The sequence below is a fragment of the Pleurodeles waltl genome, chromosome 5 (assembly GCF_031143425.1).
Source record: "Pleurodeles waltl isolate 20211129_DDA chromosome 5, aPleWal1.hap1.20221129, whole genome shotgun sequence".
In the NCBI taxonomy this organism is placed as follows: domain Eukaryota; kingdom Metazoa; phylum Chordata; class Amphibia; order Caudata; family Salamandridae; genus Pleurodeles; species Pleurodeles waltl.
Genome location: NC_090444.1, coordinates 516,829,487 through 516,857,116, shown reverse-complemented (window position 1 = coordinate 516,857,116; position 27,630 = coordinate 516,829,487). Strand labels below are relative to the sequence as shown.

The window sequence follows — 27,630 nt, the reverse complement described above, 5'->3', positions numbered from 1 at the left end:
TTTCTCTATACAGACAAGAGACCAAGAGACTGCCTTAAAGGTGGCTGAGGATGTGACTATATACTGGCAAATCTTAAGATGAGGCAGCTCAGAGGAGCCCGCCCGCCAGTGTTTTCTGATTGCGGCTGTCACCGCCCTATGTAACAAAAAATTATCCAGTGGTGGATCAAAGTCCGAGCAATACATCCACTCATTTAGACTCCCCAATCCCCTCCCATGTGGTAGTGTATGCAACATACCAAGTGGCATATCTGGTGAGTATGGGACTTGTGTATGTATCTTTATTAAACATCTGGTCCAGCAGTGCAGCAGCACCCAAAATGTGTTAGTGACCCTAGCTGGGGGCTGGCCGACTTTCAGAATCACTTGAGAGAGCAGCAAGAGCTCCGGTACAAAGTGACCCAGTCCACGCCCCGAGGTTGCCCTGCCCGCCAGCCACCAAGTGAGCCACTGCAGTCGTGCTGCCAGGTAATAAGCTTTCAACTCAGGGACTGGCAAACCTCCCTCTGTCACCAGGGTGCTGCAGTTTTGCTAGAGCCACTCTTCTATGGCCTGTTCCCCATAGAAAGTCCACCATGAAGGATACTTGGAAAATTACCCAGGCTAGCCACACAGGTAAAGTTACAAAGAAATACAATAAGTAGGGGAGCGCCTGTCATTTTGAGAAGGGCAATATGTCCTGTCACTGATAGTGGAAGCATGGCCTAAAAGGCAGTGGACGTCCTGAGGCATAAACTGTTCTTCCAACACTCCCATTGAGCAAATCTGTTGGGTCATGAAATATTTTAACCCCCAAGGTACTGCAGGTGACTGGGTTCCCACTACAGTGGTGCCAAACCCTCAGGTGGGGTACGAGCCGCCACCATCAGGAAGAGTCTCGACTTCTGCCAGCTAACTCATAGGCCTGACAGCAAACCAAAGTTCTCCAGCAAAGGAGAAACATGAGGAGGTCATCTGCGTATAGTGCAATGTAGTGAAGTTGTCCACCCGCTGCCACACCTCTTTAGTATCGAACAGATCTGTCCCAACTGGCTAATGGTACCATCGCCAGAGCGAAGAGGAGGGGCAATAAGGGGCACCCCTGCAAGGTCCCTCTGTCCTCCTTATAGCTCTTGGAAATGACTCGCCCGGTTTCCACCCATACTGTGGGATTTGTGTATAATAGATGGGTCCAAGCAATAAAACTGCGGCCTAAATTGAAGCGGTCCATCACCCCATATAGAAAGTTCCACTCTAAACTGTTGAAGGCTTTCTCTATGTCTAAAGCAAAGATTGCTGCTTCTCCACGATCACAGGTGTCGGCGTCCAGTAAGGACAGAAGCCTTCTGATGTTTAATGCTGTATCACGGTTAGGAATACATTTTGCCTGATCCAGATGGATAAGTGACGTCATATCGGGGAGAAATCTGGTCGATAGGATCCTATTAAGAATTTTATAATCGATATTAAGCATGGATAGCGCTTTGTACACTGACTGTGCAATTGTAGGCTGACCAGTTGGGTTTCAGTAATGGCACTACCAAAGCCTCACAGGTAGAGGGTGGAAGGTGACTCGTATCTCTAGCAGCTTTATAGAGTTCCACCAATTTTGGGGTCAGTATGTCTGTGTAAGTGGCATAGAACTCCACTGAGAGCCCATCTGCCCTAGGTGTTTTTTTTCTTGCCATGCTCTTTATAGCTCCCTCTATCTCCTGAGGTGTGATGTTACCCCCCAAGACCTCCGCCTCCTCAGGGGTAAGGGCCGGAAGAGTCGAGGGGGTCAGGAAAGCCTCTTTGTCAGCACCTGCATGCCCAAGGGCACTCAAATAGAGTCTAATATAGTGCCCCTGGAAATGCTGGTTGATGTCTGCCTGCCTATACAGCCTAGGCCCCTGCTCTGTCTCTAATTCGACAATTACCAAACCTCGCCGGGCAGGGTTAGCAGGCCAAGCTAAAATCGTGCCAGTCCAGTCATGTTTTGCATGTGCTCTGACTAAATACTCCTTGTAATCATAACACCGAAGTTTCTCTACCAGTGTGACTAGTCACCCATTAGTGTCAAGTAATGTTTGCTGTAATTCTGGGTGGTTTGGCGTGTGAGTCTCTAGCTCTCTCAACTCCACCTCTAAGGCCCGGACTTCAGTCACCAGTGTACCCTGCACTCCCATTGCCTCCATTATGCACCTCTCTCTGGTTACTGTTTTCAAGAAGTCCCACTCGACCTGTAGGGAGGACACAAAGCCCACATTGTCTTTAAAATATTGCTGAATACAATTGTTAGTAGAATCCCGGAAAACCGGATCTTGCAAAGACTTCAATTTCAACTGCCAGATAGGTAGAGAAAGCATCAGCAGTTCCCAACTCAAATGGAGAACGATCAGATTGGGATCCGGGATATTCGCAACAAGATATTCTACGTCCTGTATTAGCCCATGGATATCAGGACTAGAAAGGAACATGTTTGATCTTGCATGGATTTTGTGAAGACCAGAAAAGAATGAGTAGTCTCGAGTCAAGGGATGCGTATGGTGCCATCTGTCAACCAACCCCCATTTTAGGTGGCACATAAATGGGCCGTTCTAACGACTGGGGAGCCCCTCAGTGGGGGATGAAAGCAGTCCAGGGGCCGTATCACACATATGCGCATTTTCCTTGTTTGTGCTGGGCACACCTTTTAAAAAGTGTGCCCTGTGCATTCAAGGAAAATGCACTGTATTAGTATGAATGCGCTGCCCCCAGGGCAGCTGCGAACTCGCCCTCACCTAAGGGCAGGGCATTCATGTGCAAAACGGAGCAGCTGCTTTAAAGCTGCTCCATGTTTCACTGTGCAGGCGACAACCCAGCTGCATTTTTAAGGGGGATTAGAGATCCTCTTGCAGGCAGGTGCAGTGAGTGCCTACACCCACCTGCAAACAGGTTGTCTGGGGGGGGGTCCATAAGACTCCCTTTCCCCCTGCCAGAGGGCTGCCAATAAGGGAGACACTGACAGTGTGCCACTATTTAGAAGGCACATTGTCAGTGCGCTTCCTGACAACTTCTTTGCCTCTGCGCCCACGTCTATAATACGGCGTGGGCACAAAGGCGTGCCACGCCCCCATGCAAATGAAGGAACACCCCCTGTTGATGGCTCTTGCGCTATATGTGCACCAGCACTATCTGTATTACAGAAAGGTCTGCACAGGTGTCTGCAGCTCTTTCTGTAATACCAAAGGGCCCCGGGGCACGCAATACGGCCGGCCCCTGAACGGGGTCTGCCACGCAGTTGAAGTCTCCACCCATAATAACTGAATATGTCAGGTGTGGAGCTAAGATTCTAGATAGGTCATCCAGAAAAAACGCTTGTTCTACATTTGGCCCATAGATATTAATCAGCACTATGCCACTGTCAGAAAGTTGACCTATACCTACTACAAACCTGCGCTCTGGATCAGTCAGGACTCCAGTATGTTGGATGGAGACTCCTAGACATATTCAATTTAACACTCTCCTGGGATAGGTGGAATATGTAGCGTAATAAGCTTGTCCCCGCCATCGTCTCTGTAGAGCTGTCCCCTCTTTAGCATTTCTTGGGTCTTTTTAATACCCCAAGGGCACAGATTTCCTAGGGTGGAGCTTCGGTAAGCTAGTGAGGTCTGCAATCAGTTGCATAATCTGGGCCAGAAGAGATTTAAAGAGGGGCAGCACCAAAACATCTGGCATAGTACGGATATGCTCTATGCAATACGAAAAAATTAATTAGTTTAAATTGTTCGTTCCGCAAAACTTTATGGGGACTTGTTTGTTTTTTTGCAGTTTTTTAAGGTAGAACAAACTCGACCTGAAGATATTAGAGAGCATTACATAAACATCAGTTACATTATACAAGGAAACCATCATTTTTGTAGACACAGGGAAATTGTGATTTGCCCAGAATCACAAGATGTTGAGCTGACACCAATGCTTGAATCTGGTTCGCCAGTTTCAAAGTCGGCAGTTCTGGCCATTATGCCCCCCCCCCCCCTCTCCCTGATGATCGTGTGCTGAGTTTGAGTGCGTAGATAGCCACTGCAGATAATGAGCTAGGTAGTTAAATAGCAGGGGGTGCTGGTCATGATAGCTTTGTAGATAATACAGCTGTTTAGGGTCGAGCACGCAAGTGCTCTCTCCCTGTTGTAATCTCTCTCTGGGCTTTTAACCATGCCCATGTCAAGCCCATCACTTTCATTGGTTTGTGGACTTGCCTTTTCAAATTCACTTGATTTTATTAGTGAAAAGTATGCATACGTCATGCCTTTTCCAGTGTTCAATCAATCAGGAATTTGTAAACCGCACTACTCACCCGTGAGGGTGTACAGGCGCCGAGGGTGTTTAGCCCTCCTCAAGTGCACCGTCCGAAAGTGCAAAGGATACATCTTCTAATAGTTCAGGGAGCCAGGCGGAATAAAGGAATTACCTTTAACCCTCCCATACGTGCAAGCGACTACAAGCCTTTTGTGCTGCCACCTTTCCCCCCAATCCAGGGCCTCCCTCACCCTAGTAAATGCAGAGAAAACGTTGTTGGGGTTTATGGCCGCAGTTTATTATGTTACATTACACTCACGTTACAAGATACATAAGCATTCCATCTAGTGGTCATAAACATGTTCCATGCATGTAAACTAAAGTTCTCATGCATACTGGTAATAGTATTAATATAGTCAAATAAGTCCAATAGTCATAAACGTACGCTTCATCTATGCAGTAATGTCCCTTAACCATGGACCTGTGCACCTGATTGGTGGCTTTGAATTCCACCAACCAATCAAACGCTCTTTTTCGTGGGCTTCGCTCATCTCTGCCAAAAGGGGGGTGTTTTGTGCGGGCCTCTAACTGGTCCCCTTCCTGGACCGGCCACTCTCAGATTATAATTAAGTGGAGTTTGAAGGAATAAAGAAATGTGTCCTGACTAGATTACTCGGCATCTCCAGAAAAACAAAAAATATCTTCCAGCACATTAAGTAGTATCTGCAGGAACCAAAGGAGTCCTCTTCCAACAGGTAGAAGAACATAATCTCGGGGAATAAAACAAATGTTTTTTTCGAAGACTCATCGTAGTTCCCTCTGCATTCAAGGAGTCTATGTCCAGAAAATCTAACAGACTTCTTGAATAAAGAATTAATACTGGAATAGTTAGTTTCCTGCAACTACTTTTTCCATACATAGTCTTACAAAAAACATTCACAAGACATACTCATTTCTTTTGCTTGTTAAAAATGTCCTTATTGAATTTTGTATGGCAATGGACACTTGCTGCCCTTTTCAGCACCCACCAGCTCTTTAGCCACACAGCCAGACCTGTAGACTTTGTCACTGTGTACATGGTTATTGAACTGGATAAAAACGAATGTTCTGCCTATCTCCGACTGCGTGCTTTGCGTCATGGAAGCCATTTTATTAATTCTCAAGAGCTAGAATTACACATGAAAGTCCCACCTCCAAGGAATATGTTCCACAGCACTGCGTGCGCTGGCACCTGATTGGCATAATCGCACATAAAGACCGGTTTTACCCTGGGAGTAGAGAGCAGTTTTATTGTTCATAAAAAACAGAAGTTCGCTGCAGTGGCCATGAAAATGGTGATTGGCATTTTAAGAGCTGAACGGTCTCTGCAAGCAGACTGCCAAGGCTGTTCCCAGTGTGCTCTCTGGCTTTTGAAAAGGAGCTGGCGTTTCAAAAATGCAAACCAACACTTTACAGGCACTAACTGACCTCTCAAATTCATAACTATTCCGACAACAGAATGCATTTTCGAAGAAAGAGAAGCTTATACAAAGACAAAATTAGAGGTTGCTGAAACAGAAATGTGCAAGGATAGCAGAGTAAAGTGTGTGTGTGTGTGTATCTGTGTGTGAGTGTAAGAGAGAGAACATCCACCACTATACAGGCACTTCTGCCTGTAAAGTGCTACTGTATGTGTCTGTGAACAGGCATTACCCGCTGATGATCCTCCAAGGTGATGTCTGAGTACAAATCCTCCCCGGTGAAAAGCATGTGTGTTGTGTTGGATTGTGAGAATTTACTAGGGGTGGGCATAACTCATGTAATTCCATGTAGCTAATCATGCCAAACTACCCAAAAGTTTTGGGAGATTGCCCAGAATTTTGCAATGAGTAATTCTGCATTTAGTGCTATTTTGTAGCACAAAAAAGTCTCCTTGCGTCCAAACTCGAGGATGCATTTTAATCTAAGAAAATAGTACAAAATGCAACAGAACATAATCAGCAGTGCGAGAAGTCGCTTGCGCTGGCTAAATATGCTCTCATGGTAGGACTTTTCCCCAAATTACTTCTAATTAGGCAATATGGCGTAATCCCGCTATTATTGATAATTCTGCATCAAAGAGTAAAGCGTAATTATCAAAATGATTCCGACTTAATTGAAATTCCATCTAGGCCTAGTTTTTACAGGCAGTGGAATGACCTGCCTGGAAGCCCATATTAGTGTGGAAACTCTAATTAGTGTAAATCCATTTCTTTATTGATTATGTATAATCTTATCATAATATTTAATGGATAAATAAATAAAGGCACTATATACAACATCTTTAATCTCTATACTCAGACCAATGTACAGGGCCTAACAAGGCTTCTGCAAGGTTCCACATGCACTTTTATGTGGCTTGCACACACCCCTTTATCTTCATTACCTTAAGAACCCTTTAATCACCAGTCTCTGCTCTCTGGTGCATCACTGTAGTATAGTATGAACTTAATTCTCATGACGAAGGCACTACCTTTTCAAGGTTCTGGGATTGGGTTGGTAGTTTGCTACACAGTTGCTTTTATATCATTCCTCAACACCATCAACTCTTTGGAGGTCCTTTTATTAGGAACCCTCATTCATCCCTCAAGTGATCCCCAAATGTGGGTTTCTGCAATGATGCTACATTCTTTTAAGTAACTCAGAACAATAGACGCGTGAATTGTTTGCATGGTTTTCCTATTCCCTCATGGGTATTAGTCCTTCTACACTTCCCAGAGGGAGAATGGCTTTCTTAGGTTGGCCACATTGTTACTAATCCCATGCCAAATATCTAGAAGGAGGTGGCATTCCCATGCCATGTGAGTGAAATCAGACATGCAGTGTGTGCATCCAGGGTACTTATCATGCACTGACAGTCTGCCTGAGGAAGGGGATGAAGTGGTACATCCATCAGTGTAAATCATGACACTAACTCGGTCACATTTGGCTTTCTGGAGATAACAGCAAAATGCATGTATATAGTATTTCATCCAAGTTTCATATTTTTTTGGCTGCGAGCCACTTCAGATGAAATTTGTAGAGGCCCACATTTCACAGCCAGGTAGAATAACGTTACCGGTGTCGTCCACTCTTCCAGGTCTCACATTACTGTAGAATCCTACTGTTAGGAAGTGCATCTGAAAATTTACTGCAACATCCCCTAGCTGCATCGAAAGTTCTTCTATTTTTCAGTAATTTACCAATTTATTATTCCTCTGTTGAAGGGCCCTGGTAATCGTTCATAAACAGGAGGCTGTAAAAGTAAGTTGTCTCTTTTTATAGATTATGATATCCAAGCCCCTGCTGCTGGGACCCGGGTGAATCTCGGCTACAGTTTCTTCTGTAGTTTCTTCCACACCTGCAGCAGATCCAGCCTAGTGCAAAGCCAATGACAGAGAGGCTGACTCACAAGAGATGCTGCATTTGCACACACTACATTATTGTAACCAGAAAATCTTTTTCCGGTGTTTGAGTGCTCTCTCTACAAACGCAAAGCCAATTAAAGCTGCACCGCATATGAGTATAATGACCACCCTGTTTGTAGGTTTGTTTTTTGTTTCAATGTCCTTGATGGCACTCGTTTACTACTTCTGCCTCCCAAAAAATTTGCTGCTGAGAAAATCAGCCCCTCAAAAAATAGGTATTGTTTCTAATAAATAAATATAATGGTCTGAAAATAGCCAATAATTTACTAAGGGATGCTTACTGCATGATAGATAGTGGCAACTTCAGCCATATTGCCACCAGTTTTTAAAGGCATTATGTCCACTGCGGTCAAGTGCTTTTTCAATAACGTATATTGTATTCTCCATGCATTTTATTGCATTGTAGGATTGATATACCTTTTCTTATAATGTGGGTCGCTGAAGCACATTATCAGAAGGGTAGCATGACACACTATGGCGGAGTGTCTGGCTGTCACAGTGTTATACTTCTGATGCTGTGTGGAAGCACTTTGATCCTATGTGAGTGACCAGAGAGGTGCTCTTGCTTTGGCCTGTAACTCCTCGTGATGAAGGGAGATGTATAAGAAATAGGCAGTCAAATTATAATTGTACTTAGCTGGCATTTATCATTTACTCTGCAGGCAGAGATGAGTCTAGATGGTCTGTGTGAAAGGTCCCGTTTTTACCGGTTTTACAGATAAATACAGACAGATAACAACGGTTTTAGTTTGCATTATTTTTTAAATATGGAAAATGCGGAAACTAGGTTTTCTTATGAGTGCTCTTAGATGCTGTTTGTCACGACTGCTGGGCCAATAGCTGTGCAGACGGCAAACAGGACAATGTAAAAAGGGGACAGGTTTTCATGCTTTAAACAGTTGCAGATACGGATTGTACTAAAATAGCAATGCCATATGAGTGTATTCCATATAAGAAATGCATTATATCTGGATTTTAATAGCACTAAAGCCTATGAGGAATCCAATTGAACGTACCCCTTTATTATTCAGATAAATGTGGAAATGTTCTAGTTTCAGGTCTATTTTTTTCATAAAACACACAATAAATCCTGATAATTGAAACAAAAAGAGATAAAGATAAGCATGGATAATTACAGATTATGATGTCTAAAAATAAGTACCTTAAATTAGGAAACCTATTTATATGTAGTCTAGTTTGGGATAGCCAAGGCCATGTGGGGGGTGTAGGAGCGAGTACGAGACTAAAACAAAAAGTAACAACATGCCATCAATTTGGCATGCACATCAAAATAAAGGGAGGGGTGGAATCCACAAGGCTAAGTGTGCAACAGAGATGTTGTGAAATGAGTAAAATGGTGCCAAACTGCAGGAATTGTAGTTGTTGATGTAATCATTGGCCATGCAGCTAATAAATGTCTGGGATACTGACTACCCCTGTACAAACACACCACATGAGTGAGGAATGAAGTGGAATCAGGTTGGGAAGCTGGGCAACACTACATATTATTCATAGAATCAGATTTCACTTATTCCAGGTAGCTTGCAGAAGGCCAGAATATTGAGTATGGGTTCTATCCATATGCCCTTCTCATGCCTACAAAGGTCGACAAGCACCAGTTGGGTGAATCCTACTTTGGCGATGGCTCAAACCCTCGCAAGACTGGCACCCTGCACGTGTGAGGGTAAGAGATGAAATGCTTGGTAGGTTGCTGCGTAGACAAAACAAGAATGGCTCAGTCTTCCAAATATTATCTTTCTGTCCTAACCTCTGTGTACGAGCCAATAACTTTTTCGTACAGCTCAGAGACAGTTGCACTTCCGAGTTCAAACAGTGAACCGCCCCCTGCTGTTCTAACTCTAAAACCTCCACTTTCAGCATTAATAGGGAATGACATTTCAGGGTAACGAAGAGATCATATGGTAAAAGGAGACTTGCCATGCTTCATTTTTTTCAGTGAGGACAGCAGTATGGCATAGATTTGTTAGGCCCCCTTATTATGTTCAAACAGCTTTTATTTGTATGTCCACAAGCTAACCATCATAGCAATAAAGCCTGGCAAGAGCCCTTTAATCCAACAAGTAGAAGCCAAACAGGTGTAATTTCCTGTTCTAGATAATTCGTAATTCGTCCTCTTGAATGCTAGCTCCGGCCAATATTTTGGTTTAGTCTGCTCTAGACTGCCTCTCACGTCTGCTAAAAGGAAGCTTTGTACACCTTCGTCTCAGGGGAATAGCTTGGTCAGTAAGACTGAGGGGGTGTGGCTTCAAATTTCCCGACAATCGCCCTTGCATATCATGGCAAACTACCATGATATCAGATATGAGAAGCAGAGCATGAGGGGCCTTAAGAAGCAGTGGGAAAGAGATAGTCGTGTGGATTGTTAGTGTTACTTAAAAGACAATATTTTGTAAAATAGCCAAGTTTTAAGAACTTCAAAACCGAGAAGAGCGAGAGAGTGTGTGTGTATGTTTTTGTCAGTGTGTGCATGTAAAAATCCTAGGTGAAATTCAACAGCTATCTCACCGTACCAGACTGAAAGCACCTGTACCCAACTATTTATTAGAGAATATGTTTATTAGGGGGATGTAACACCCCAACCTCTCCCCCCCAAAAGTTACAGCCCCAATTCTCCATCCAGATCTCTGGCGTTGGGGCTGTAGGAACTTTTTAGGGAATATCAGTTACCCTGTTCTACTTCAAGGCTGATGGCAATGTCTTTAGCTAGCTGTCATGATTCTGTGGCAGAGATTTTACCCACAAACTGCTTTTATCAACATTTTAAGTTTCACCGCTCTGCCAAGCCCTGACAAACAGTAATGTTATGCAGTGTTAACTTCAGCTAGGGATGTGCTGTCTTGGCTTCAGAGGTGTTAGTTGGCTCTGTTCGCTGGATTTTGTAGCTCACGCCTGCTCTGGAGTAGAAGAACCATTTGTAGTATTATGTTGTTTGTAGCATTTGCCGCGCTTAATACGCCGTCCTTTTGAGCAGTATATTTACAACAAATAGAAAACAATTGTGCAGGCATAAATTGAAAATACAGCCCACGTAGAGTACTATTAATAAAGTACCTCAAAACCTAACGGACTGGAGTACATCACGGTCTGTATAGAAAGATGAACAGGGACTCCCAAATACTCCTTTTATTGTGCTTCTCAACAAGATAGAGTAGTTGAAGGAAAAAGGTCTAGGGATAGTTGGGAGGCAGGGAACCAGCGAAGGCCAAGATTACACTCCAGAAGGCAGCAGGGATTATTTACACCCTGGAAGAAAGGCTTGGGAGACCGGAGTCCGTAGTCCACCGACATTTAAAATGCTGGACTCGTTCCAGTTTACTTATAACTCTGTTATTGGTCCTCCAGTTCCCTCCAGCATTGGCAGGATTCATTCATGTGTTATGCGGCTGAGTGTACATGGCTCCGAAGGGTGGTGTGTTATCAGGGCATAATCCCTCACTCATATCTGCTGAAGATATTTCAGTGTACTTCATACCTTTGTTATAATATATGCTTGTGGCAAAAACAGGCTCATCATTATATATTTACATAAGTCCATAGGTATCAAGGCAGTGAGATGGAAGGTAGATGTAACCAGTTGCCCTTATCCACAATCACAGATTTCTTTTTTGAGGGATTTAAGCTCAACCAATTTTTATTTAATTCGGTCTTTAGGAATGCGGAACGTATCCAATAGTTTCCAGTGGTATGATGCAGGGCTGTCAGATAAACAAAACAACAATTGTGTATCATTAGCATCATTTTGGAAACTGACCCAGAGTCTTCTAATAATTGGAAGAGTGATTGAATATATATTTTGAAGAGAAGTGGGGATCGACAAGATTCCTGCTGGACCCTACCGTGGCTATCCTTCTTAATTTCCATCCTACTGCAACTCTACTGCTCTGGTCGAATTAAAAGGACTAAATATAATACAGGGCAGAGCTGACAAACCCCACACCTTCTGCAGCGTCTCAAGTAGAGTTTGGTGGTCATGGGTGCAGAAAAGCAGATGGTAAAACATATTGCCATTGGGTGACCCTTAGGAATACCTAGCAGTCATAGATCAACCAACCCGTTCTGATTCTGCCCATTGGATTAATTTGTAGAAGACTGACCCAACCCACCTACTGTGGATTAAAGGCCATGTTCACAAACTTAAACAAGTGCTGACATCCCACAGAGCAATATGCTTTTCGATGTCCAGCAAGGCAACAGTGTATTCTAACTGCATATTCCCTGTGTGTTTAATTCAAACCATGATGCAGCCTTCTTACCTTGAGTGGTTTCTCTATTATTGCCCTGTTACTATTTTCTGCATTCTTGAGATGCTTTTGCAGAATATTTTCTCCTCTTCATTTAATTTGACAGTGACGTATATTAAGAACGTGTGGGGGGGCGGGGTCTTTGCTTGGTTTCAAGAGGAGACCTATATGTAAGAGTTAGTTTGTTGGAGCCCCATCTCCCTAGAAGTGTCTTATAGCTGTTGCAGTCCAGGTGCCCCTCGTTCTCAGAGCTCTTACTGGATTGATACACTCTAAGGGTGAGGTCACTTTCACCTGAGAAAGAGACAGACACAGGTTATGCCAGTTTCTCAAGCAGAAACCGTCCTTATACTTGCTCTACATCTGTTAATGCAACACAAAATGAATTCATGAGTTCCTTTCTGGGTTAATGTAGGAGTACGTTCAGCTTTTCCTACCAGGCTTCTCTTTTGTCTTTGCTCCTCTGTTTTGTAGTTTGTGAAATAGGTGATGTCTCAAAATAGCGAATAGGTGATGCCTCAAAGTAGTAACAAGACAGTGTGGGCTCTGAGGTCATCCTATTGTTCCAGAGAATTAGTGAAGAGACTTATTTGTCAGATAAGGGACTCATCTTGCAGGGGTGTTGTTAGAAATTGCCATCTTTTGCAGGTTTCTCCCCAGACTTGTTGCCTTCTTCCTTCTATTTTTTTCTGATTTGCTTTTGCTGGTTTTAGGACTCTGGGCACTTTATCACTGCTGACCAGTGCTAAAGTGCACGTGCTCTCTGTCTAAATTGGATTGGTTTATCAATGACTGGCATATTTGATTTACTGGTAAGTCACTAATAAAGTGCACTATGTGTGCCCAGGGCCTGTACATTAAATGCTATTAGTGGGCCTGTTTCACTAATTGTACCACCCACATGAGTGGCCCTGTAAACCTGTCTCAGCTGTCTCAGACCTGCCACTGCAGTGTCTGTGTGTGCAGTTTAGAACTGCCAGATCGACTTGGTAAGTGCAACCACTGGCCCGGCCCAAATCGTCCCCTTTTAGTACATGTAAAGCACACCTAGGTTAGGTCCTCATTGGCCCCATGAGCAGGGTGCAGTGTATTTAAAAGGTTGGACATGTACTGATGTGTTTTACATGTCCTTAAAGTGAAATACTACCAAATTCATTTTTCACTATTGCAAGCCTATCTCTCCCATACGTTAACATGGAAATTGCCTGTAAATACCTTTTAAGTTTAATCTACCATTGGGAGCAGATAAAGAAATGGAGTTTGGGGTCTCTGAACTCGTAATTTAAAAATACATATTTTGGTAAAGTTGGTTTTTAGATTGTCTGTTTGAAAATACCACTTTTAGAAAGTGAGTATTTTCTTGCTTAACCATTCTGTGCCTCTGCTTGGCTGCTGAACCCACGTCTGGGTCAGACTGACAATTGGGCTGTGTGTGAATTCACTCTAGACAGTGACACAAGGGGACCTGAGGTGTGTCCTGCACATCCTGATGGGTCTTCCTGGGTTAGAGTGGGAGGAAGGAGCTGACACCTCTACTTGAAAAGGCTTTATTTTTGACGCACACCTAGGTACTTTGTGCCAAAACAACGCATCCGTTGGTTATTATAGATTAAGACTCTTTTTAATTTAAAATTTGATATCTTTACTTGTGTATGTTGGATTTTTGGTGTTTTGGTCTTGTTTGATTTAGATAAATATTGGCTAGTTTTCTAAAATGGTGTGTAGTCCTTTTGTGGTGTTTTCACTGTGTTACTGTATGTGTTTGTGCAAATACTTTACACATTGTCTCTGAGATAAACCTGACTGCTTGTGCCAAGCAACCAAGGGGGAAGCAGGGGTTATCTGAGCTGTGTATCTCCCTTACTGTGACTAGAGTGAGGGTCCCTACTCGGAATGGGTGTAAACTGACTGCCAACTAGAGACCCCATTTCTAACAGTCGTATATATATAATAATCTCCAGAGTGTTAAGGAGACAGGTGGTAAAAATAACCTAAGGTAACCTCAGAACTGTTGAAGAAACAAATTACTGGGGACAATGTGTGACTCTGTCCTTTTGGCACCATGGTGGAAAGTGTCAGACAAATATGTCAAGGCAATTCCTTTACTATGTTATGACTAGTTATCGCTTATTGTAAATGCTCTTATTTCCGTGGGTTAGAAATTGCTATATAAATGCATCTCTGGATTTTGGTCCATTTAGACCAAGGCTGACAGCTGCTGTCTATCATGGAAAGTCTCAGCTAAGCTGGAGTTTAGCAGCTCCCCAATCTCATTCATCCCTACAGGTTTTGTTTATGAAACTTCAGTCCAGGTTTGTGTAAGCACAATTTTGACTGCCTGGCATAGAGGGGTTGCCTTTTGGCCTAGAGATTCTGCTTGGCATGACGCTGCCCTGCACTCAAGCCGGAGATCATGTATTTCCTCTCTGAGAGTATAGAAGGATATAGCAGTATTAATCATTGGGTTAAAACTGTAAAACGACAAAATGGACGGAATAGTTTCTAGGCAGCAGCTAGAGACGGCTTTGCCTATTTTGCCACCTTCAATATTAAAAACTATAATTATGCATTCACATATGCATACATTGAGGGACTTTTGGTCAGTGAACCTCCGCCTAAAAAAGTAGTGCGGATCAGCACCAGGGCTGGTGGGCCAATCACCCCTTTTATTTCTTTTATTATGTACCAATTTACAATTTTTTCTTGTAATAGTTTCAGTTCTATTTCATGTTTTTTTTATTCATGCTTGCCAGGTGCAGACCTGTTGGCTTTGCCAGTGCTGATCTTTCTCAAGTGATAGAAATAAAGACTTGAAGTAAAATCCACAACTTCTCTTCGTTTGTTTCACCTGAGCCAAGTAAAGTTCCAGCTTTATTAAAAATCTAAATTAAACTACAGCCAGCTGAGTAGAGCAAAGGATTATTTAAAAAATGCTCTGAATTTAGAAAGCTAAAATGGCTTGCAGCAAACATTCATTTTGAACCTAATGTTCTTTAACAAACTTAAGTTCAAAAGATATAGGTTGGGCTTTGTGCTGCTACCTTGGAAATTAAATTAAACATTATATCTCAGCTATATAAGAGAGGCAAACCTTTCAATTGTTCGGGGGAACACCCAACTCGCTTTTTATAGAATGTGGTGCACTTGGGAGAGCATGGAGCGATGTCAGCCTGGCCTTGAATTCTTACAGCAACTACATACGTTTTTCTGCAGCCTCAGCAAAATGTACTCTCCGTGCTCTGGAAAACCCAATTGAAGTAGTGTTTAACCACTGCTTGCCCATCACACTTCTTAAGTCGTCCCTATGGCCGCCAGCATGAGGTGTGTAAAGACCTTGCATAACAATAATACTAGAACAGGGATCTCTATTGTATGCCCAGGAGGGCCAGAACCTTCCAGGTTTTCAGGATAGCTACTGACAATACTAATACACTGGTTCTCAGGCAGGTCGCTCCCCTCACCGCCACGCAGCCTCCAGTGTGACCGCTCTCGCTCCTGTGCCCTGTGCTCCTGTGCCCTGACTGCCTTTTCCCGCCTCCAGTGACCTAGCGCCAGCGTCCTCTTCGTTTTGTGCCCGAGTGCCTGTGTCCGCTCTTTCTTCTGTACCCCGAGTGCCTGTGCCCCTGGTATTGTTCCACTGTACATTTTACCTTTTTGCCCTTACTGTGTTCTTTTTTCTTCCAGCCTCGCCGCGTCACCCCATCGCCGCCCGTTTTTTCCCGCCGCTACACTCCGGTAGCTCCGCCCCCTTGCTCCCCATTGGCCGCCCCGCTCCCACCTCCCAGCTGCTCCTCCCTCCCTCTTCCCCTCATATGGAGGCCGCGCAGCGATAGAGAGAGCGACCTCTGACCCTGGTTCTCAGGCAGGTTGCTCCCCTCACCGCCACGCAGCCTCCAGTGTGACCGCTCTCGCTCCTGTGCCCTGTGCTCCTGTGCCCTGACTGCCTTTTCCCGCCTCCAGTGACCTAGCGCCAGCGTCCTCTTCGTTTTGTGCCCGAGTGCCTGTGTCCGCTCTTTCTTCTGTACCCCGAGTGCCTGTGCCCCTGGTATTGTTCCACTGTACATTTTACCTTTTTGCCCTTACTGTGTTCTTTTTTCTTCCAGCCTCGCCGCGTCACCCCATCGCCGCCCGTTTTTTCCCGCCGCTACACTCCGGTAGCCCCGCCCCCTTGCTCCCCATTGGCCGCCCCGCTCCCACCTCCCAGCTGCTCCTCCCTCCCTCTTCCCCTTATATGGAGGCCGCGCAGCGGGCGCGCCGCTGGCGCGCCGCTGGCGCGCCAAAGGCAAGCGCGTCTGCGCCCGTCCGCGCCTGGACCGCGCCCAGCGCCAGACCCCCTGGCCCCTGCCGCTGCGAGCCTACCCGCCGGACCTACGAAGCCGCCACCCTCATCGCACTCAACACCGGCCGGATCCCCGGGTGCTGCCGAGCCGCCCCAACACGCATCCACGGACCCTTCACCTGCCAATCCTGCAAGTTCTCCTGCATCCAAACCCGCACCGCACCCGCCAAACCAAGCACCAGCAGCAACCATCTGAAGTGCATCCTGCTCAACACCCGCTCCGTCCACAGACACGCCGTGGAACTCTGGAACCTGCTCGACACCACATCTCCAGACGTCGCCTTCCTCACAGAAACCTGGATGAACGCCTCCTCAGCGCCCGACATCGCCATCGCCATCCCGGACGGATACAAGATCACCCGGAGGGACCGCGTCAACCAAACAGGAGGAGGCATCGCCATCGTCCATCCGCATCACGACCAACTCCGACGACACCCTCACAGCCGCCGAACACCTTCACTTCCAGATACACACCGACCCCAAGACCACACTCCGAGGCACCCTCATCTACAGACCCCCAGGACCCCGCACACAATTCAGCGAAGACCTCGCAGACTTCATCAGCCCACACGCCCTCCTCTCCGCTGACTACATCCTCCTAGGGGACCTCAACTTCCACCTGGAGAACAACAACGACAACAACACCACCACCCTGCTGGACAACCTCGCCAACCTCGGACTCAAGCAACTGGTGAACACCCCCACCCACTACGCCGGACACACGCTGGACCCAGTCTTCACCTCCAGCAAGTACATCTCCTTCAGCCACTCCACCGGACTCCACTGGACAGACCACAGCTGTGTCCACTTCAGCTTCAGAAGAACCACGACTCACCACCACCCACAACAGGCCCCCCGCAGGAACTGGAACAAGATCACCAACCAGCTCTCCACATCACTGAGCCTGAACCCCCCCGGCACCTCAACGGACCCCAACCAAGCAGCCAACAACCTCACACAGTGGATCTCCAACTGCGCCGACCACCTCGCACCGCTGAAAAGCCATCCCACCAGACCCAACAACAAGAAAGCCCCCTGGTTCAACAGCGACCTCAAGAACTCCAAGAAGAACTGCCGCACCCTCGAGAAAACCTGGCGAAAAAACCCAACTACAGACAACATGACCGCCCTCAAGCACGCCTCCCGCAAACACCACCAGCTGATCCGCACCACCAAGAAGACAGCATTCAAAGAACGACTAGACAACAACGCACACAACAGCAAGGAACTCTTCAACATCGTCAAAGAGCTCTCCAACCCCAGCGCCGGAAACAACGACATCACGCCCTCACAAGACCTCTGCGACTCACTCGCCTCGTTCTTTCACTGCAAGATAGCCGACATACACAACAGCTTCGGCGCACAGACCACGCACCCAACCACCAGACCAACGCCCCCCAACACCACCCTCCGCGCCTGGACCCCGGTCAGCACCGAAGACACTATCCACACGATGAACACCATCCATTCCGGATCTCCGACCGACCCATGCCCCCACCACGTCTTCAACAAGGCCGACTGCATTATCGCACCCCATCTCCGGGACATCATTAACTGCTCCTTCAACACCGCCACCTTCCCGGAGAGCTGGAAGCATGCCGAACTCAGCGCCCTCCTGAAGAAACCCGCAGCAGACCCCACCGACCTCAAGAACTACCGCCCCATCTCGCTCCTCCCGTTCCCTGCCAAAGTCATCGAGAAGACCGTCAACAGACAGCTAGCCGCCTTCCTCGAGACTAACGGATCCCTCGACCACTCGCAGTCCGGCTTCCGTGCCAACCACAGCACCGAGACCGCCCTCATCGCAGCCACTGACGACATCCGAGCCCTGCTCGACAACGGGGAAACAGCGGCACTCATCCTCCTGGACCTCTCCGCAGCGTTCGACACTGTCTGCCACCACACCCTAGTGCAACACCTCAGCAACATCGGAATCCAAGAGAAGGCACTAGAGTGGATCATCTTGTTCCTCACCGGAAGAACCCAGAGAGTCCGCCTCCCCCCGTTCAGTTCCGAGGCCACCAAAGTCATCTGCGGCGTACCGCAAGGATCGTCACTCAGCCCCACCCTATTCAACGTCTACATGAGCCCCCTCGCAGCCATCACACGCCAACACAACCTCAACATCATCTCCTACGCCGACGACACCCAGCTGATCCTCTCCCTCACCAACGACCCAGCCACCGCCAGAACCAATCTGCACGAAGGGATGAAAGACGTAGCCGAGTGGATGATGAATAGCCGCATGAAGCTGAACGCAGACAAGACGGAAGTCCTGATCCTGGGATCATCACCCTCTGCCTGGGACGACTCCTGGTGGCCCCCTGCACTGGGCAGCGCACCCAAACCAACGGACCACGCACGCAACCTGGGCTTCATCCTGGACTCCTCCCTCTCGATGACCAGACAAGTCAACGCTGTTTCATCATCATGCTTCAACATCCTACGCATGCTCCGAAAGATCTTCCGATGGATCCCCACCGAAACCAGGAAGACGGTCACCCAGGCACTCGTCACCAGTCGACTGGACTACGGAAACACTCTTTACACCGGAACCACGGCCAAACTACAGAAAAGACTCCAACGCATCCAGAACGCCTCAGCACGCCTCATCCTCAACATCCCTTGACACAGCCACATCTCCGGACACCTGAGAGACCTGCACTGGCTCCCCGTCAGCAAGAGAATCATGTTCCGTCTCCTCACCCACGCACACAAGGCCCTCCACAACATGGGCCCCAGGTACCTCAACAACCGCCTGACCTTCTACACTCCCACCCGCCAGCTACGATCGATCAGCCGCGCCCTCGCCGCCGTTCCACGCATCAGGAAAGCCACCGCGGGAGGAAGATCCTTCTCCTACCTGGCAGCCAAGACTTGGAACTCCCTCCCCATCCACCTCCGTCTGACCCAAGACCACCTCTCCTTCAGGAAGCAACTCAAGACCTGGCTGTTCGAGCAGTAGCGGTCCCCCCCCTCCCCCAGCGCCTTGAGACCCTCCGGGTGAGTAGCGCGCTTTACAAATGACTGATTGATTGATTGATACACTTCATTTTGATAAATGGTGTGTACATTTTTATGAGGATATCCTGAATATCAGCCTTTGATCTCGCTGTTCTGTGCCTACTTTGGACATCACTGTACTGAACAGTGACATTCTTTTTTAGTGTCCGGCGCATGATTATGCTAGTTTTGTGGAATTTGTTGATGAAAACCATTAAAAGCAATTTGCATCTTCCAAATCTTTAGGAATCTTGGTCTCCATTACTTCTGAGTTTTATATTTTTTATCTTGCTGAACAAGCAAACGGATTTCCATATTGCAGTCTGTTGGTTTATTTTGTTTGGATCTTTAGTTCTCATTCTGACAGCAAAGGTGGCCATCAATTGACCATGAAGTCAACTACTTCTAAACTCTCAAATCCTAACCACATGGTTTTTGTTTATACTGCAGAAATTAATTTTGCTCCTAAATTTCTACCTTATATTAGTATTGCTGAAGCACAACTGTACTTGATAAATGTATCTTTCTCTCTAATAATGGAAAATTGCAGAGATGGAGGCCCTCTATAGGACTTCAAATGGCACGTCCCCCTTTCGCCCCGAACATGCAAACAACATCTGAAAGGTCAACAATCCCTCTGGCAGATACTTATTGTCACTCTAGGCAGAACTCCATGACCAAATAGGACAAGTACTACAGCAAGCTATTTAACAATGGCTTCTCATGAGTTCCCCTCTAGCTGGGTGATGGGCCCAGAAAAGATTGGATGATTCCAGTTAATGAGCTGTGTTAGGGTGTTTAAGCGAAAAGTTCTTCCTTGTGGGCTTAGATGTAGGTAAGCCCATTCTAAAGTGTAGTTAGTGTTGTGCTCAAATCAAATCAGAGTTTATAAAGCGCAGCTTCTCACCTTTAAGGGTCTCCAGGCGCTAAGCGGGTTTGTCCTCTGAGCTTCAGTCAAAGAGGCAGGTTTTAAGGTCCTTCCTGAATTGGGGTAGCTCTTTTCTGAGAGGTAGGTGAAGGTTCTCCTACTAGCCAAGGTCTTCTGTTTGCGGGGTATGGTGGCTAGTGCTTGTTGAGCTGAGAGGTTTGGTGGGGGAGTAGAAGGTGATGAAGTGGTTGAGGTAGGCTGGTCCTAGGTCATGGAATGCCTTGTAAACGTGGATGAGGAGCTTGAAGTTAATTCTCTTCTCGATAGGGAGCCATTGGAGATCTCTTAGGTGAGTGTAGAGAATGTCCAGGATGAGCCTGGCGGAGAATTTTGGGATGTACTGTAATTTCTTGAGGTTCTTCTGGGTGGTACCAATATAGAGGGCATTGCCATAGTCTAGTCTGCTGGGTTGTACCTCATCTATTTCTGAAAGGTGGTTGAGTTGAGTGTGCTGGGTTGTACCTCATCTGTTTCTGACAGGTGATCTTGATAAGGGACAGATTAGCCAAGTGGACTGCCCGATGGTCTCTGAAACTTCAAATAATCTGATTTGTGTTGGGACAGTTTACTTTAATTAAACAATGCCATTAAATCTATGCCACAGTTCCATATATACTTTGATAGAGAAAGGTAACAAAAAAACAAAATAAAATCCATAGCCTTGCATTAGGAAATATGGGCCTTCTTTCTTTGCTAACATATCAAATGGATAGATACAACTGGTTTGGGGTTTTTCCTTTCCTTCCAGACTAGTGATAACTTAAGACTGTCATAAAACAAAAGTTGTGATATGTGGTTTTCACATTAAGATAGCCTCACCTGTTTTCCATATCAACTGTTTTTTTCTGTATTGCATAAAATAATTATGCATGCGTAAGAATTATACCTTCTCTTAACCCAATAAATGTTCCACCTTTTTCCAAAAATGAGATAGGGAAAACCATATTTATTTGTCCCTAAGTACATACTATTGCTATTTATCAAATGCACCTACTTTGCAGAATGTTATCAAATAGCTATACCAAATGTTAGATAAGTAAGTGCATTTAATAAACAAATTGAAGTAAATTAAAAATAAAAAAATTAGTAAATACATAGAGGATACCTAAACCTGTAACTGTGTAACATCTGGTGACATAAAAAACAAGTGATTTTTAGGTGTCACTTAAACCCTGAGATGGTAATATAGGATAACATTAGAAGTTCTACTTGTTAAAAATAAATGTGTCAATATGGAGTTCAGAAATTGTTTGCTGGCAAAAACATATTTTGCCTTTATTAAAAACACATTCTGTTTGCAGAAGTTAAAGGTTTTTGAAGCTATTCATTGCAATGTAAAGCTAACTCTGCAATTAAAATGTTTCGTTTTCACCAAGAGAATGGCGATGAAGGGCAATAGATACCTTAGCAGAGTGGTTTGAAGGGTCATTTACTAAACTTGCAGTCATGATTGCCGTTGAATTAGCTGGGGGAAGTAAGGGCCAGATGTACCACAACTGGCAATAGTGATTTCCAAATTGATATATTCTTCAAATCGCTATTAGTAAATCGCTATTCCTAATGTATGACACTTTTATGTTTACATTTTCTCTTCCTAGTAGGTCGCAAAGTGATCTACCTCCTAAATATTAATGAGGTAGATCATAATTTGTACCCATTAGGGGTGACAGCCATCATAGGGGTGATGGACTTTTGCAGTCATGGGAACACCATGTTTGTTATACCCTTTAAATAAAGCATTTTTAAATGCAACATTTAATTTTATTTCTTACGGGTAGGCAGTGGTCCCTGGGACCAATATCTACCTTTAAGAAGGTGGACATTTTGGCTTTGGGGGAGTTCATGTAGACCTCTGTGTTATCTGGCATGTTTAGTGATCTCTTGGAGGCATTTCTTTCTCTGCTGCAGGTCACCAACTTGAGTTAGCCATTCCTAGGGGCTTGGTGATGATTTTTCAACAAAAGTGCTTACTGTCGCCCGTTCCACCAGGTCACAGAAGCATGCCGAAGGGCAGCATTTCTTTTTGTTTTTCAGAAACGAACCCCAAAGCTAGAGCTTCTATCTCCAAAACAGAAAACAAAGTCCTTAGTGTTCTGGGAGACTTCTCTAAGTTGGGGGAGGGGGGAGGAGCTTTATTGAGTTGTTTACTTAGTAAGACATCGTGCAAAGCATGGCAGCCCGTGGTAGTAAAAAAAACAGCTTGGGCATGCTCTCTTTTACCGGGTCAAGCCTTCCGACATTAATGAGTTTGACACTGTCTGGTCGCTGGCCAGACAGCATGTTCTTTTTGATGGCAGAACCGGCTATAGTTCAGCTATCAGAACTTACCTGGTTTCCCCACCTGTAAATTTAACAGGGAAAATGAGAGGACGTAATTTTCAGTGATGTATTGCGTATAGCTGACACAATCTGAATTAGTTAAGAAGGTAGCAAAAATACTAATAATAAAATGTTGTTCTAATTACACGCAAAGCAAAATTAATAGGTCCTTGTGAGTAACAGTTTGAATAGGAGCTGCTGAATGCGTTCAGTTTTCTCTCATTTATATTCTATAGTGTCTGGACCTCTTTCTATCAAAATGTATTAACATTACAATAGGTAAAAGTATCACAGAATGTGCTGAACAATATGAATTAAATTGTCTAAATTGCTTCTTAATTTGCCTTTTCGTACTGCTTAATTCGGGCTCATTGCCACATCCTCCAGACCTCCACTACCACATGAATCCACTCTTCTTGTGGTGATACGTGTCAAGAAAGTGTGGGGAGATGTAGAGCAGATGTGGCTTGGGGCTTTTCCTGAATGCTGGGGGGAGGAGAATCTGGATGAGGTGCCTTCAGGAGGGTGTGTGCAGGAAATTATTTAGTTGAGGGGCTGTGTCAGTAAATGGACAATAGGAACCCGGAGCAGGATTTGGTTGAATGAGTGGACGAATATGTTACAAAGTTTAGACTTCATCTTAATATCCGGAGCCTAGCCGAGTAGGCCTGTGGGGACGAGAGAGCATGCCTATAGGGTGTCATGCCACTGTATATGGATCCAGTTGGAACTGACATACTCTCAAAGGTCTATTGTGAAGATTACTACAAGGTGGTTGATGCTTGCAAATCGCACATCTGAAACAAGAAGCAACAAAGTTCATGTGGAAAAAGCATAATCATGAAGAGGGTGCCAGCCTGGTGTAAATACCCAACCACCACGGGTATTGAAGTGCACAGAACAAGGAAGGATACCAAGATGCCTCCTCTGTGCCGTGCTGTATAAACAATATGAAAGCAAACAGAACCAGGGCACTCCGAGTAATGAGTCCACAGTGAAGAAAGATGCAGAATTCGCGGGGCGTTTACTTTTCGTTCGGATTACGCGCTCGCCGTTTTTTCATTTCTCCCTGCCTCTCGGGACCGGGAGAGGTCAGGTTTGGGCTTATCAGGGCCCCAAAATACACCATCCCCAAAACTTCGGATGTCTGATATATACAGTCCTTTCATCATAGAGGACCCCCGTTTCCTGTACATTAAGGGACAACATTGGATATACTGTTCTCAGCTATCTTTATGCCTTGAAAAAGTCAGTTTGGACGAAACACGTGCCGGCTGTCTATGAACATTGATGTGTTGATGTTTCTCAACATAACGAAATAAAGAATTCTGCATCTTTCTTCACTGTGGACTCATTACTCGGAGTGCCCTGGTTCTGTTTGCTTTCATACTCTCAAAGGTCTAGTGCCCAGGGTTAGCCTGACTGCGTTACAGGCACGCCAGTGGGAAATATTATGCCTGAAACTCCTGCTGCCTTCTGTACTTGCAGTATTGTGTTAAGGCTGACCCAACCAACATGCTTGTAAAGTTCAGGTACTGCATCTCCCAGCATATTACCCTCAAAGCCAGGTAAACAGTGCTACTAGTCAGACGAGAGATTGAAGCTGACTCAACTTTTGTGGCAGTAAGACGGGTGATCGATGCTGACTCACCAATACCAGAACCTATTATGATAATATACGCCTTAAAATCAGTGTTTATGAATTAGTCTCCTCGTGCCTTCACATGATCATTGGATTAACCTGAAGGTTGAAATCCTCAGCATGCGCTCAAGCTTGTTCGTCCCAACAACTACGTATGTACTGCTCCATTATTAGTAATTAACTACCAAATAAAACGAATGGCAGCCCTGCATATATGTTCTGCTACACAATATGACCCCACATTCAGTTTCGGTAATACACAAATTAACTCACGTTCATTCGCCGTGAAAAGTCCATTTGATTTTCATACAAACTATCTTTAGACTGCCCTTCGATGTATATGGTAAACAGCATACAACATCAACGAAAGTACTTCAGATTGTTCAATTTACTTTCCTACAAATGTAGCTTTTTTTTTTTTTTTTTTTTTTTTTTTACTGTATAAGACTTTTTCGTGAGTAAACATGTTAGATCTCAGTCAGAAAATGTGTGTCTCAGCGTAGGCGACTCAAGACCCTTGCCTCAGCATTTTCGGGCCAGTGGAGCAGATCAGGGCTAGCTGGAATTGGTCACTTGGCGAGGGGGCAGGGCCTGGGAAGGGGTAGGTAGTTATGGAAGACATTTTGAGGTCCCTTTAGGCAGGCTGCATGCCAAACACTAGGAGGGCAGGAACCGAACATAGAGGGAGCGAGGGCAAGATTTTTGACCTTCCTACCCACTCTCCGTAATAAGGGTACATTAAGGATGTTATTTTTTTCTTTAAACCTGTGAGGGAAGGAATGGGTCAAGTTAGTTTTTGTAGTGTTTTTGTGTGAAGTTAATGTTTAAGTTAGGATGATGTTGCTTATTGAGCAGGTGCACAGCAGGTTAGACACATTAGGCAAGGACAGATTACATAGGCTGGTTACACAGCTCTCTAAGGTACGGTGGGTGATTTCTGGGGACGGGGGTGATGTCATACAGTTATGAGTTGTTTGCAGGTTAACAGTTTAGGGGGCAGCTTGTGTTGGCGGAAGGTAGAAAGTTAAAAAGAGGATTTTGTTTAGATGAGGGACGAGCTGATGGGAAGGTAAAAACAATGTATTAGTGAGGCTCGGAAGTTTGTTGTGTGGCATTTGTCAATGTATACATGTTATGCGCACCTGTCTCTTTAAAGCAGGCTTTTTCACGGTTATGTTTCAGTCGTTTTTTTAATGCGCTGTTTACCCCGATTAGGAGTTGGGGCGATTTCTCCTGTTTATCCCTCAAGACTCTCAATTGCTCAGAAATACCGCTGCCCCGTGTCCCCCCCCCCCCCCCCCCCACACACAAACCCTACTTTTCTGCACCGAATTACCAAAGATTGCAATATAATAACCTCTGCCGTTTTTTTTTTTTTTACAGGTTCTCCTCTGCATTACATATTCGTCTACGTTTGAGCTGAACGGAAGCTCCGTCCTGAAGATCGCTGAGGTAAGTCCCGCCACTTTCACGTCCGCCTCGCGCGCCGCGCTGCAGTGAACACAGGCTTCACTTTAAAAGCAAAGCTCTCCAGACCCGATAGAACCGAAGGGCAACTCGATGTTGATGGATTAGAATATGAGAAAGAGCGTGGACCATTTCCAGGGCTCAGCCGGAGACAGCCTGCACCTGCAAAGACAGGTCTAAATTGCTATTATTTATTTAGTGGTTTGCACTTATGAGCTGGCGGACGGGCACACCATGCTCTCCCCAAAGTACTCGAGGTTTGGGGCTGCCAGAGTCTGAACCGGCGTGGGAAACTGTGCTTAATGCGATGTTACACATACAGCGAGCCTGTCGACAATCTTACTTGTCAGGAAGAGTGATGTATGGTGGATCAGTTGAAAGAGAATTAAAGGATGTTATTATGGGGGAATTCACAGAATAACACTAAGGTGTTTTGAATGACTTCTGTCGGCTCCGGATGGGCACTGTTATTGATTACAGACAGAGCACCATGACTGGTACATAGGAAGAGTACTGTGAGAATTGTTTAGAGAGAGTAATATGGTCATTAAATAGGAGAGGTACAAAGCAGCTCATTGGGAAGAGTATTAGTGAAGTATTGTGGGATGAGTAGACAACGGGGTCATGGACAATACTTTGGATACGGAGTACAGAGCGTACTCTAGGGGTTTGGTAGGAATGATAATATGAAGAGCAGATGGAAATTGTGGAATGGAGGGTCCCTAGGAAGAATAGACTGGATAGAAAGGGTACCCCAGGACCCATAGAAAGAATACTGTAGATACTGGGTAAAAAAGGTACCCCTGGGGCTCCATAGAAAGAATACTCTTGGTACAGGCTAGAGAGGGTACCTCCTGAGGTCTCATAAGAAGAATACTCTAGATACTGGGTAGAAGGCATGCCCCGAGGGAACATGGGGGCAAACGGAGGCGGGGGGGAGGGGAGGGGAGCTAATAATATGAATATTAGGATAGAAAGGGTGAGGATGGGGCTCATTAAAAAGTATACTATGGAGAATAGATCGAGGTGCTACCTAGAGGCTTGGTAGGACGAATATTCTGCATAATGGGTAGGAAGGATGCCCTAACACCACTGTAGGGAGGGTACTTTGTTTGGGTTCTTACAGTAGTCTCCCACCAGATTTCCTCTGCTAATAATTTTAGCAGCTCTTATGTCAAACCTGGTTCCTTCCATCCTTTTGTTTTCATTTTCCTAATTTTTGGGGCTTGTGTATATTTGCAGAGCGAAACAAGGCAAACAATAACCAGGGTTTAACCGGCAACAGCGAAGTTCTGGATATGCTAGACCTTCTGTGTAAATTGATTTACTTTTTTACAGATGATTGCCTCGGTGTTAATTCTGCTCTATTGTGATTGATAAATTGCTGCAGCAAAGTAATTTGTTAAAAGAAATGGCAAGAACAAATCTGGTTAATTAGGCAAGAAGTGCAGCCAGGTCAGCATTTGGCGCTTACTTTTTGGCCCCACTCCATTGTGTTTTTATTGATTTTTTTCATGGTCGATCGTGTGAACTGAGCCATCATTTGGAGAAAGCTTCCTTCCCTTCTCTGTTGCTTACCATGATCCAGACCCTCTTGGCTGAGGCAAGGGTTGGGGTTCGTTTCAACAAAGCCATACTCTTGTGTGCTTCCTCTGGGCTAAGCAGGGATTTGTTGGTGCTCCACTTCTTTTCTGTTTATATATTTCTGACTTTTTTTGGTGTGCTTGTTAAGGCAAATTCTACCCTCCTCCCCTAAGTTGGGCTGTGAATGCATCATTGAATGTAAGTAAACAGATTTAAAGAGCTCCAACGTCCACAAAGTCTGAATTCATTTTCTATAAAACTTCAAAAAAATCCCTCTGTTGCTCTATGCCACTGACAATTTTTATATTCATTTTTTTTCTTTAACAAAGCTACGAAAGAATATACATAAGTACATAAGCATGCCTTGTTTATTAACTCAAAGCCATCACTTTAAAAGAGGCAGCCAAGACAGTTTTAGTGGT

The 27,630-nt window shown here is 45.2% G+C and overlaps 1 protein-coding gene across 3 annotated transcripts in view; it reads left to right on the top strand.

Moving 5' to 3' along the window:
• The window catches only part of ARFGEF3 (ARFGEF family member 3), a 402,727-nt gene that overhangs the window by 138,709 nt on the left and 236,388 nt on the right, over nucleotides 1-27,630 (top strand). For all 3 annotated transcript variants that reach the window (XM_069234334.1, XM_069234333.1, XM_069234332.1), the window contains exon 5: nucleotides 25,541-25,609. In XM_069234334.1, the coding sequence (XP_069090435.1) occupies nucleotides 25,541-25,609 (69 nt within the window). The remainder of the gene's footprint in view (nucleotides 1-25,540; nucleotides 25,610-27,630) is intronic.